The sequence below is a fragment of the Rhynchophorus ferrugineus genome, unplaced genomic scaffold, assembly GCF_030347505.1.
Source record: "Rhynchophorus ferrugineus isolate W39M unplaced genomic scaffold, kcgeb_rfMv2 rfM3, whole genome shotgun sequence".
Classification (NCBI taxonomy): domain Eukaryota; kingdom Metazoa; phylum Arthropoda; class Insecta; order Coleoptera; family Curculionidae; genus Rhynchophorus; species Rhynchophorus ferrugineus.
This window is the reverse complement of record NW_027472582.1, coordinates 33,999-47,540: the sequence shown is the minus strand read 5'-3', so window position 1 is coordinate 47,540 and position 13,542 is coordinate 33,999. Positions and strand designations below refer to the sequence as shown.

General features: G+C 29.4%; 1 protein-coding gene across 3 annotated transcripts in view; it reads right to left on the bottom strand.

Annotated features, from left to right (window-relative positions):
* Window positions 1-19: 19 nt before the first annotated feature.
* The window catches only part of LOC143194145 (protein rhomboid), a 38,617-nt gene continuing 25,094 nt past the window's right edge, over window positions 20-13,542 (bottom strand). For 2 of the 3 annotated variants that reach the window (XM_076400727.1, XM_076400729.1), the window contains exons 2-5: window positions 2,406-2,626; window positions 1,421-1,657; window positions 847-1,057; window positions 20-789 (exon numbers count right to left, since the gene is read on the bottom strand). In XM_076400727.1, the coding sequence (XP_076256842.1) occupies window positions 490-789; window positions 847-1,057; window positions 1,421-1,657; window positions 2,406-2,626 (969 nt within the window). In that variant the 3' untranslated portion in view covers window positions 20-489. Of the gene's footprint in view, window positions 790-846; window positions 1,058-1,420; window positions 1,658-2,405; window positions 2,627-12,631; window positions 12,884-13,542 lie in introns of those variants that run through there. The other variant, XM_076400728.1, reaches the window with a different exon arrangement.

The following is a 13,542-nucleotide window of genomic DNA, read 5'->3' as shown; positions in this document are numbered from 1 at the left end:
AAGAAATAAACAATAGCAATTCATTTTATATTACAATTTTTTTCCAAATAAAGTTTTACAATTTATGTTAAAGTACAATTTATAGTACTTTAAACTGCATTGTACATTTAAGTACAAAATATCACAATTATAAAATATTGCAATATATTCATATTAAAAAAGTAGAAAATATAAATTAATTTATGAAATGCAAAATTTAAATAGATTAATCCTATGATAAAGAACATTTATGAAGTTAATGATACGGTGCGCGACTAGTATTACCAATAAATAATAATAAATTAAAGTGAATACCTTTGTTGACTTAACATATACATAGGAAAGCCTATAAATGGCAGTCTGATGAATGAATGAAAATGTCAATGTTCTAAAAAAATGAGGATGAATAGTTTCGAATATACGTTATATACATTCTGAAATACAATATATATATATATAAATACTATCAGTCATGTAATTATATCATAAGCTTATTTTTGGCTGGAAGTTTTAACTGAGTAGTTTCAGCTGCATAAAGTTCACTGTGATTTCTAACGATATTAACGTCACCATTAGAGCGGTGTATAGAACCACTGATATCCACCATATAATTTTTTCCCCTCTGGTTTCGCGTAAATTTCTTAGGATATTTACTCCGACCAGGAGTCCGCATATTGCACCACCCAAATGAGAGATGTAGCTTACATTCCTGTCATTCCGGTATGTAATGTATTTGTAGACGGGATCACACACCGTAAAAAATCCAAACAGTATTAGTTGCGCTACGGGCTGACTTATTTCTCGCCAATTCTGAAATAAGGATAGTTAGTTTATGATACGTTACAATAGTAGGCCTTGGTCTCTTACCATAATTACTGTGGCGATGTGGGCAGTGAAAAAAGAGTAAACACCGGGACTACCGCCGGTTAGATTGTCACGTGGATAAATGACGGATTGAAATAGGGATCCTCCGAGGACACCCGCACAATATATGACTAACACTCGCCAACCATGCACCATTTCCAATGGTAATCCTATTGCCAGCTGGAATATCACATTGTTGAAAAGGTGAAGTGACCTGTAATCAATAAAAACATGTCAATATAATGTTGGTTTGATTTTAATAATATTATAATGGACTGGAAAAAAGTAATTTCAGTTTTTTCATGTTTTTCTAAAAGCGAATTTATTCATTTACATTTCAAATACTAATTAGTGATGTATGTGCTACTTTAATCGAAGACCTTTTGCCTCTTTTCAAGTAAAACCCTACTTTTGTAAATGTAGAACTTGTGAACTGTGATTTGAAAGGCGCCAAAGTTAGATCATACGGTAGATGAATCAAAACTTCCAAGTGAATCCCTCCAAATTCTTGCTTGGTGCTAATTACTAATTATTACTAATTCACTTAAGCATCAATCCTATCTTATGTAATACTTACGAGCTATGTGTGAACATATAGGTCATGTATCTCCATATTTGATACCGTTTACTCTGGTCGAATATCAGGGGCTCACTAACATCCAGGTAAAACAGTGCTATTTGTACTATCGACAATAAAATCATGCCTATATCCGTTCGTTTAAAACGTACCTCTTCTTCGTACATACCGGTAATGGTGTGCATTCGACGTAGTTTTACAGTACGTCGAGATACTGGTACGAGGAATTTTACATATCTGCAACAAAATAAATTAATAAGAATTTGACATAGGATAACTTAATCTTCTTTTCCGTTCTCAGCGTTTTTCCACTTGAGTATTATATTATATGATTATATAGGATGAACACACGAACGCATTAACTATTTTTTAATTATTATGTACTTAACATGTAAAAACCTACTAACACTTTATGTCATTTGAAACAGTCATAACAACAATCTTAAATGAATCTATAAAACATTTTTTTCTTATTTTTGATAGATTTCTTTATATCTATCGTCTATATTTAGATCTAATTATTACCATCAATCAACAATTTCTTTTATATTATATATGAAATAATAGTTTTGATTACATAATATTGTTTTCCGGTTCATACGTTTTTCATTTAATCTGAAACTAAGACGGATTTGTATCTAGTGCTGGGAAAACCTTGGTGAGATTTTGAACATTAGGTATCATTTTGCAACCTTGAGAGATGCTTATATAATTTTGAATGGTGGTTTTAATTACTGTATTCATAATAGAATTTAATGATATTTTGCTAAATTGTATTAGTTGAAAATTCCCGGTATAAATTATAATAATTTTAAATTTTGAAATATTTCATGACAAAAAATATGTATTAAAAGTTTATTTAGTTTATGGTATTAGTTATGTTCAACGTCCAATAAATAACATGATATATATTGTTTCAAGTTATAATTGTTTTGGCGTAGATTTTTACTATTAAAAGATAATAAAAACCTAAATATAACCTCACCTATTTCCAAGATTGGCGAAGTCCCGCAGAAAACTATCGTTTGTGATCATGGCCACGAATTCCTCAAAATCCAGCTTGTTGTCGTGGTTCTGATCAAATCTTTGGTAATTGTTGATGATGATGGGCGTCAGGGGACCGGATGTGGGCGTTGTCTGTTCATTACTTTTGATAAAAGCCGTGAGCTCTTCCAGACTAACGAATCCATCTTGATCTTTATCACACTGTAACAATGGAAAGTAATTGTTAGAATATATATAAGTATAGCTGACTATATCCTCAAGTACGTGAATATTTCATGTTAAGACATGAAGAGCGGCGTATTTGGTTAGAATTAGACACTTTCTCAGAATGTCGGCTATGGATTGATGAACATTATATTTTTTTCATAGATCATGATTTGTCGACTTATAGGCTAATCAAAATACTGCTTGAATTTATAAGAAATGGTCAAGATTAACCCACAGTCATTTCATTCTTAGAGTAAATTAAAAAAAACATGCTGTAGAATCGTTACAAACTGCAAATATAATAATAAATATATAATAAACCATCAGGATTAAATAATAAATTTATTTATTTCGATTTTATTTTATTATGAATTAACACAAAGACAAATTAATACGTTGGCTTCGATGTTAATGAACTGTAATGACATTGACATATGCGGATCAGTTAATAACAATGCCAGCACGGTTTGTATTTTATATCAATCATTTGATATCGGAACCCTTTCAGTTGGCGAACAAACTTCCCTGTGCTATAAGTAAATATACTTGAGCCTTGAATCTCAGACGTCGCTTTATATATTTGAATGAGATTTAAATCATTTAGGCGCCACCGGTACTATCTAATATATTCTAAGCAGAACCTCGAGCCAATAGGTTAAATATTTTATAGAACCTCTTTCTCACAAATCTGCATGGCTGACTACATTCCGACAGTAAACTGGAAATTCCGTTTCGAATAATATAAAAAACACTAGCAAGAACTTTCATTCTAACATTTCGACTATATTATTATGCATTTGTTCGTACCAATGTTAACCTTGATCTACTATCTAATGAGAATAGACTCTTGTCATTTTCGGGAGAATTGACGTAATTGTCTTTGAATACCAATGACTTTGACAGCTTAGCAACTTTTAGTTTTCTTCTTTTCTTAAGTTGTCCTGAAAAATTAATGTATATACGTTACCTCGGATTTAGAAAACTTACAACGTGTACACTCGGGTTTTTTTTTACATTTTATTGATACGATAATATGCAACTATATGCAAATTCACTTAGTAATTCTATGTAAATGTTCGACGTCAATGATATTTGCATATATTTATTTTTATGATTAAAAATTAACTGTTGTGTGCTTAATATAACTGTAAATACAATTTATTACATGAATAGTTTATTTATCTTTGTTAAAAAAGTCATTTTAAATAATCGGAGGATATATTAGTTATATTTTTGGAAAGTTATAGTTGTCTAAGATATATATTTCTGTATAAAACTTTTTGTTTTATTTTGCATTAATTTATTAACCATGCTTTTTGTTGTTCTAATTTAGAAGTTATCAGTTATCAGGTTTCAACTAATTCTAATGATAAATACGACAGTACAGAAAATAGTCCATTCATCTTATGATTAAATAATAACATATATCCGGTTTAAATTAATCGCGTTTTGTATAAAAAATGCGTTGATTTATGTATAATTTATTTAAAAATCATTTTGTGGTTTTATATTATCGGAAATAACAATAGTCTGGTCTCTTTGACGTCATGTTTAGCTTTCGATGAGTGGTTATCACATATGTTTTCCAATTTTAAGTACAGGTTTCAAATATATAAAGAAAGGCAATATTAATTAAGAAATAAACTATTGAAGCTTTTTATTTTATTTCGATATTTTACTTTGTAGAAACTTGTTTTGGGATTCCCTTTACTAGAATGCTTCTTATTTTACGTAAAATTGACTCCCCATTATTGAGTTATTTCAATTGTTTTAGTTCAGCGAAACAATTGTTTATGTGTCAACTAGAATCCTGTTACAAGAAATAATATTACGCATACCTGAAGAAAAACTGAAATCTCATGGTTTATAGGTTACTTTGGGAAAATATATCTAATTCAAAATTGATAGTTATTATGTAGCTTTGATTTTGAAAATCAATAACATTCAAGGAGTTAAATTAGATGAGTAGGACTGTCGAGACGAAAGAGTTAATTTTGAGTTAGGAGGCGCAGTTGTTCGATTAAAATTAGGTACCACTACAGGAATACAAATTTTTTTCTACTTCCAATGTGATCGTTATCCGAAAATAATACTTGTTGAATATGCCTCAAAATTTAATCATTAGCCAACAAATTAATCGATTTACTAAAGAAACAAAGAAAAAGGTTAAGGAAATAAAGCCCGACCAGTGTGAGTGGAAAATATATTTTTTTTTCGTTCTTAATCTTTTCTCGGAAAATCTGTGTTAAATCGCGCGTGAGTGGAACGTAATTGTAGTTTGTTTGCTTTTTCAGAAAATGCTATTGGATGAGATTTATCACCAAACCGAAAATATTTTAACGAATCTAATAGAAAATCCATAAAAGTCGATTTGGTGAGACTTCAGAAGTTTGTAACAAATAGGTGTAACCATATTGTGTAAATATAATGCCACAATAAAGGTATTTGTTACTTGGTTCTATTGTTAATCTACTAAAAATATATATCATTTATATTTCTGCTACAATCAAATGAACAAATGTTCTAATAATATATAAATATTAATATAAGTATTGCATATTAACGAAAGGGTTTTGAATTTATATTAGTATAATTAAAAAACATCTCTTGACATTCTTGAGTATTTTATACTACCACTACACATAAAGTTAAGTCTAACTAAACAACTTGTAAAAGCATTTCCTAAAGATGGTGATTGATTTAAATATATGTGTAGAAACATTTATTTATCAGATACTAAAATGAAAAAAAATATTTTCATTGGGCCTGATATTCGAATATTAATGTTCGATTCCAACTGCGAAGCACTGACAAGTACTAACGAACTATGTGCGAATACTAGTGAGGTATGTAACTTATTTAAAGTTTTGATTTTGAAAAACTTATTTTAACTAATGTGAAAGCCCCTTATCGCTTTAGCTATAAGTTACAAACATAATAGATGTTCAAATTCTTGGTTTTCTGACTTGAACTTGAAAGTTCACTTCTTGAAGAACCATCTTGAATTTTCCGCGGCAAACTGAGGCTATCTACTTTATACTACCAAATTTTCTCTATTTTTCATATATGTTATAGTCTGAGATATTTGTATGTGATCAAAATACTTATATTAAAATCTTATGTCACTCTTAGTGAAGTTGAAGTTTAAGCCTTAATGCATGTGGAGAATTTTTACTGATAATTTATATATTACCCATACCTTACGATAAAACAAAACCTTTATTAGGTCAGTATTAGATCAATACAAATTACATAAGACACACACGTGCATATTCTAGATTTATACTGATGTTTTGAATCTTCGTTTAAACTGCATTGTCATTGACATTGATTAAGGCCAGGAATATGTCTACAATGTCACGAACAGAACACTTATCAAGCCTCAGATTACTCAACTTTTGTCGTTCGAACGTTAACGATAGTAATAATAATATTTTAATTTTTTTCGATCGCATTACCGAATAATGACACTTGAACAATATGAGATTATTAAAATATTTGTGTTGAATTGAATGTTATATCAAATGTGTTGAGTAAAATCACGATAGGTTTACAATGCACTAATGCAAAAATGTTGAAACACAAAATATATTATGTAAAAATCAAATTTTAAGTTGGCATTAGATGTAAAGAAGGTGTAAAGAAACAATGATTCCACAATGATAGTATTCTATTCCCAAGTAGTTTAAGGCTTAGTAGTTGGTGGCTTTTATTGGATTTTCATGGAGAACTTGAAAGCTACACATATTCTCGATTTTTTTATGTATGCATTTCATATATTTATATTTCGATGAAAAATATATATACTCATATATATTTAGAAATTTGGGAGGTATGATTACATTTTGGTTTAAATGGTTGCTAAAAAATGGTTGCGAAATTATGTGGCATCCACTATACAATTTTAGTCTGAGTTTGGTTTGGATCACTATTTGTTTGAAAATTTTACACAACTCTTTGAATGATTCAAAACTAATTTCGTTTCAAAAACTAATTCAAAGTTCAAAAACTAATTATTAAAATTTAATAATTTAAGGTACTAATAGAATTAGTAAGAAAATTTGGTTACGGACATGAAAAATTTTACTATGTTACTAATGCCAATAAAGTATCAATCTCATTGGTTATGTTCGTTTATATTGTACTATAGACAGAAATAATACTATTGGCAACATAACAGCATTCTATTAGCTTTAGTAGATCTTAACAAGTTTCATTTCAAAAATATATGTATAAATTGGATTGCGATCTAGTTTTTTGAACGAAGAAACTTCACCTTACTTAACTTTCACCTGTGATTCACATTTACCATAACATTTTCTATTTTCAAATTCGTGGTCGGTTGTTGCTATTTCTTGGTAATGATGATTTAACTTATAATAATCACTACATAGTATAAAACAAAGTCGCCTTTTCTGTCCCTATATCCCTATGTGCGCTTAAATCTTTAAAACTACGAAACGGATTTTGATGCGGTTTTTTTCAATTTTTTCAATAGATAGAGTGATTCAAGAGGAAGGTTTATATGTATAATACATGCATAATATACTAAGGCAACATTGCTAATTTTAGAGGTTTCTAACGTGATGTCGTAAATTAACCTATTTTTTAGGCTTATTTAGCAATTAGCAAAAACGTTGCCTAACCCTACGAGTTAGATCAAATTAATGTACTACAGTATTGTACACCATAAAAAGGTCTACAAAAAAGTCCGCGATGGTATATGTTTATCTTTTAGGGATAACCCACATTGACCATTTTTATTGTTTATTTTTTACGTGAGAAAATGGCTTATTTACGAAGCTATTTTAAGCAATACGGCATTAATCCTTATCGAATTAAGTACCTTAAATACAGTGTGCAATTAATATAGATCAATATGGTTCCTTACAGCATGTAAATTAAACAAATATTTTCGGAGATATTACAAATTTAAAATTTGCGTTTAAAAATGTGTAATGTAATAAAAATTGTATGAATTTAGATATTCCAAAGATAGCAGGAAATCTTCATAGTAAGTATAGGGGAAGAGGAATTGTTTCACTCCAAATTTAATGTGTGCAGGCCAAGGGCAGTAATGAATGAACCAAAAATACTGGATCGATTTTAATCATGTTTTCATTGAGTGACATAGGCATATATATTTTATGCCCGTGCAAAGTCGGAGCGGGCCGTTATGTTTTTATATACAACGTTCATATTTTTTCTGTAGTGTATTTAATTTAGTATCAGCATTGCACCCGTGCGAAGCCGGGGCGGGTCGCTAGTAATATAATAATATAAGTAGTAAATAATAAATAAATAAAGAGTAATACGAATAATATAAATAATGAATTAATTTCTGCCGTAGCATCTCCATTCAAAAAATGGGATGCTACATGAAAAATAAATAGTTCATCATTTGTGTCACGGCTTTTTTAAACTTTGACGCGATAACATTTTTACCCTTATTTCTGTTGTAATTTGAGGGAAAGACCGTTGAATTGTAATGTTATCTGAATCATATATGCAATGAGAGCGTGGTTAGGTAATAATAAAATGGGAAGTCCCCGGTTTCTGTAAATTGCATCCGTTCAACTAATTCGAACATTTTTAATATCAGTTTTAATAAGCGATATGAAATAATTTAATCTCTTAGGACAACTATTCTTTTTTTTATAGATTTGTTTAAAGTTTGGTTAAGATTAATGATATACAGATTTAATATTTAGTTTATTTTATGTTGGTCTCCCATCAATCTGAAAATGAAGGGAAAGAAGTATCATGATGGAAATAACCATTAAATATTTATGTTTTGGGATATTTTGAGATTTTTATCAGATAATTCTATTTAAAGATACTTATTTCCTTTCAATGTGTCATATATTATTGCTATTTCACAATTTTGATGATAACTGTTTTATTACTGCATAATATGACACTGGTGATATTCATTATACAAACCGAGATATTCAGCATTGATTTTGTGAGCCGTAACATAACCTTCAGGTTGGAGTTTTTCATTAGCATTATATATTTTTGTCTATTGTTTGTTTTTATTATCGAGGTAAGTAATATAAAAATATAATAAACTGTAATTTGAGGTAAATTAACCGTTCAATATAATTTAGATTCTTCAAATTAATTTGAAATTTACGAATGCCATTTTTTCTAATGGGTTAGATGACTAACAGGAATGAGATAATTTATTACATAAATCGTCAGCATTGATTTGAATTTCTAGTCAGTATTCATATTAAACCGAAGGCCGGCATAAAACCTGCAATTACAGGTAAAGGCAGGAAACTTTTCACGCTAATCAGAACAAATTATCAGCTCTTATTTGGCGTTATTGGGGCTGGCCCGTCTGGGAACGCGGTATTTGACCGACCATTTAACGGCAATGGACCGCACGATGATCCGCTTTCTCTGAATTATGTCTGTCTTTTTTCTTATTACTTAACACTGCATCCGGTTATGGTAAAGGGGACTGAGTACTGACGACAAATTTGGAGCTAGTTCCATTTTACCAGAGAAAAAAACTTTTTTTTTTGATTGCTCATCAAGAACAAGATGGTAAAAGCCGGTAAGCGATAAAAAGCCGCGTGTATCTTATTTTAATAACTTGGACTGGTGTCAACCACCCACCAGGACAAGCGAAAACAAATTTCCGATCATCCGTCGCCTTACTCTCGAATAAGTCACTTGGCAGATAATTTGACTGAATACTTGTTAATAAATGCAAAAATTCAGAATGTTTTGGACTTGAATCCTTTGGAAATCGGCCGTTAAATATAAAATTTAGACTACAATGAGTCAAACGTATTAATTCATGAATTTCATCTCCTATTCATGTATTTTCTTATAGGGTTATAACGCCAAACCAGAAGTATATTTGGCGTTGTTCTTACTTTTTCTAAGAAGTACATGAACTGACATAAAATATAATAAATGTTTTTTCAATGAAAATAATCTATGCAAAATTTTTATTAATATAATTAAGCTGAGAATAATTAGAATGAATGTTTGATTTGGTTTATTATCTTACAACCGAATTAAATTTTATTAGGTTTAAGGGCTACTAGAAAACAATCTCTTATCTTAATTAAAACAGTAGTAGGTTAACATTTGCCGTTGTAAAGTTAATTATATTTTGTTTCAAAGTATATTGTATGAACAAATGATTATATGGTGTAATTAATATATTTTGAGATTTCTCTCTCTTTCACTATGTAATTTTTTTTGAGTATACATCTTATGATATAAATAAATCGATGGCTAGTTAAAAGTGAAAATATTGTATGATGTCAATAGGGAAATTTCTCATATTTTCTGAGTGTTTCAGAAAATGATATGATATGGCAAATTCCTGTTACATTATGTTGGATTTTTTTCCAAGGCAAGGGATGACCCGAACAGGCTACATAGTTGATGTGATGAAGAACTGAAGGATTTGTTCAATGTAAACTCATGTTTGTGACTAGTTCGAAACTTAACACGTGAAAACAAACTTATTTTATCTTTTATATTGAAATCATCATTTTTTCACTTACAGATAGGTTTAATAGTATTACAATGTGTAATAGTAGTAAAAAACAGACCCAAATTAAATCGCTTGAATTACAGACGTGATTTTGATATAATAACAGTTTTTGTGATAACCTCGCATAATATATTAGCGATATTAAATTCCAATCATATGTCATAAAACAAATTACAATCGAATTTGTCCTTTAGGCTTTTAATAACCGGATTCGTGAGCACCGGCAAAATTACTGTTAATTTTTTTGTTGTTTCGATTTACAACAGGTAATTGGCTTAGAAACGATTAATAACGTAATGGATACAAACCGGTAGAAAATATTTAAAAAATGATATCAAAAATTCTGAACTCTTTCTATTTTCGATGTTAATCAACCAAGCGATTTTTACGAGACTGTTTTGATTGGAACATATGGATCTTCACGGTTTATTATCGTACAAGTAACATTTTTTTTCATACCGAACATTGTACAGACCTTTTCAGATCTATTTCAAATTTATAGTTCAAAAAATATAATAGTTCAAATTCAAAATTAATATTATTGTACTAAACTTGGACGATAAATAATAAGAAAAAGTGGAAAATACGTTTTAAATATGTAATCAATTGTTCTCTTTGTAGAGCACTACAAGAATTTCAAATAAAATGTAATTGAAAATGTAGTTAATGATAAATATCTTTACGCCCATAAACTAATAATTGTTAAAAAATAATTTAAGGATATAATCGGGCGGAATAATCTCAATGTTTTCTAATAGATAATTCTACCAAGACTGGGCCAGTTGCGCCGGTAAGTTTGAAATTGAGTGTTATTTCTGAGAAGCGTAAATAATATTTTTTAGTGTTTTCTAACATGTACAGTTTCATGGCAAAATCATTTGTAGAAAATGTTATGGTACTTTTATTTAAAACGTGCAGCTGGGCCACACAGAATTTGCAAAAACAGAAACAGTCGGTTTAGATATTTTCTTTTGTATAATTTTACTTGAAAACGCTTTTTTACCAAGTTTACCGGTCGATTGTACTGGGAGACAACAGAGTTATACAAAATTTTTAATTCCAGCAGACTAAAAGCAAACATCCAAACACTTGGGTTATAGTTCGACGCCAATGATATATTTATATAACCCAACTTTCGTGCATATGCTTCTAAAAATACGGACTTGAGAATCATTGCTGTATTGTTTTTTCACACCTTCGTGTTGGCGAATTGGAAAACATCTAGAAATCTTTAATGGCCACAGATTATTCCATTTATAATGTTTAAATTGCAGAACTGTTGGGAAACACTCGATTGAGTCAGTATCAGTAATTTACCAGTGGTATTTAACTTAAAGACTAGCGTTAATGACGTGAATATTTACTAGTTAAATTTGGTCCATAAAAAAACATGACACAACGTATTAAGTGGTATAATAGTAGTTATCAACGCCTACTTGTAGATTAATCTATATACCTCAATATATTTGCTACCAGAATAACTTATACGATGTATCAAGATTTACACAAGATTTGAATATGTTGCGTTTGAATTTATTATGCGGCAATGTGTTGGAAATGAAAAAAGTTCAAAATATATTTTAAAATAACTAAAATTTGATGGTCAAATTCACTGGAACCGATTTGGAAAACCCACAACGCAATACATCCACAATCAATAATTGTTGCCACAACTGTTAAAACAATTACTGCATGAGATTTTTCTCAGACTAAATCGTATAATATAAAAAGTATAGTTAGTATACTAATACGGTCATTTGCCCGATGGATGTACTTTCATATATAACAATAATCTATATACTATATAATTATATTAAAAAAATTAAACATGCGAAAATTTGATGACACCATATGTAACAATAAGAGTAAATAATAATTTAAACATTATAATAACATTATAATTTATTTTAATATTAATATTTCTCCTTTCATACACCAAAATATATGATATAAATATATGGCTTATAAATTATATAATATTTATTTATATTTACTATATAATATCTGTTAAATAATAAATGCTTATTAGTGTTGGTTTAGTATATTTTTAACTATAATCTAATTATAGTGTTATATCACTATAACATTTCGATGAATTAGAAACGATTTATCGAATTATTATTTCGACTAATTAGAACTAATTTAATAGAAAAGTGTGTAAAAAGAGATAATATATAAATAGATGATGTAGGGAATATATTGCCCAAAGAGCTTTGGAGACGCACTAACTTAAAGATATTAAAGTAATCTGTCTGCAACTAGTATTTTGATTTTTGTCAAGCCGCACATACATTTAATTTTTCAAGTTGAATGAAATCTGTTTACATCTTGGTTGATGGAAAATATATTTACAAATTTTAGATTTTTTCATCGTAATCGAAAGTTATAGAATATATCAAAAATGTGTTAACGTTTGTATATATTAATGTTCTGTTTGGTTGTATAAGCTTACTTCTAAAAATTGTTTGTAACCTCACCTTATCAAAGACACTTTTGCAGTAAGTATTCACACTGGTCCCTCTCATTAGAAGCCTGTGAGGGTCGATATTAACTGTAGTCATATCCATTTAATTTTGAGGAGGTAATTGACAAACAACAAAATAAAAATATGGTACCGAAATAGTACAACGAGAGGCCCGATCTGTTTGTTCTACGCGAGTCTGTCTTATACACTGTTGGGATTCTACGCTCCCAGTGAGACCGATCGTTTGCTCTCGCACTCGCGACTGACTATTAACAAGTGAACAATTTGCATTTAAACAAGAACGGTGAGAAGAAATCCCGCATTGCCGCGTTTGGTTTATTTGTCACTTAATATTGGTTTTTATTGTAACAATTTATATTGTGTATACATTTTTTATAACGAGCACAATTAACTTATCCTTAAATGGCGTGTTAAATAAGATTTAATCAAAATTTTGCCACTTAGGTGTATTATTTTGATAAAAGAGTTATTTATATAAGTCTACATTCAAAACATTTTTAAGGCCTCTTCATATAAATTAAGCTTCGTTTAAAGTTGGTAATGAAATAATTTAAAATATTTCTTATACATTTGATTGTATGAACGAGTAACAAACCATTCTTTAGGAGTAGACTAGTTTCTATCCAGTTCCTATTTTTTACACACTTCACACTCCTCTTCTCTCTCTAGGTAGCTTTTTTTTTTCTTATCCCATCTTCTTTTATTAGTAGTTATTTTTTAAGGGAGTTTTAATCAACTTTGGTGATTGAGACCACGAAAATAGAAAATTCCAGGGTGTGTGAAGTTAATGACTTGAGATATATTCCTGAGTACAATGAGATTGGAAATACTTATTCAAACACTCAATTGGGTAAAAAACAAATACTAAGCAATATAGCAAAATTAATCACAATATTAAACTGC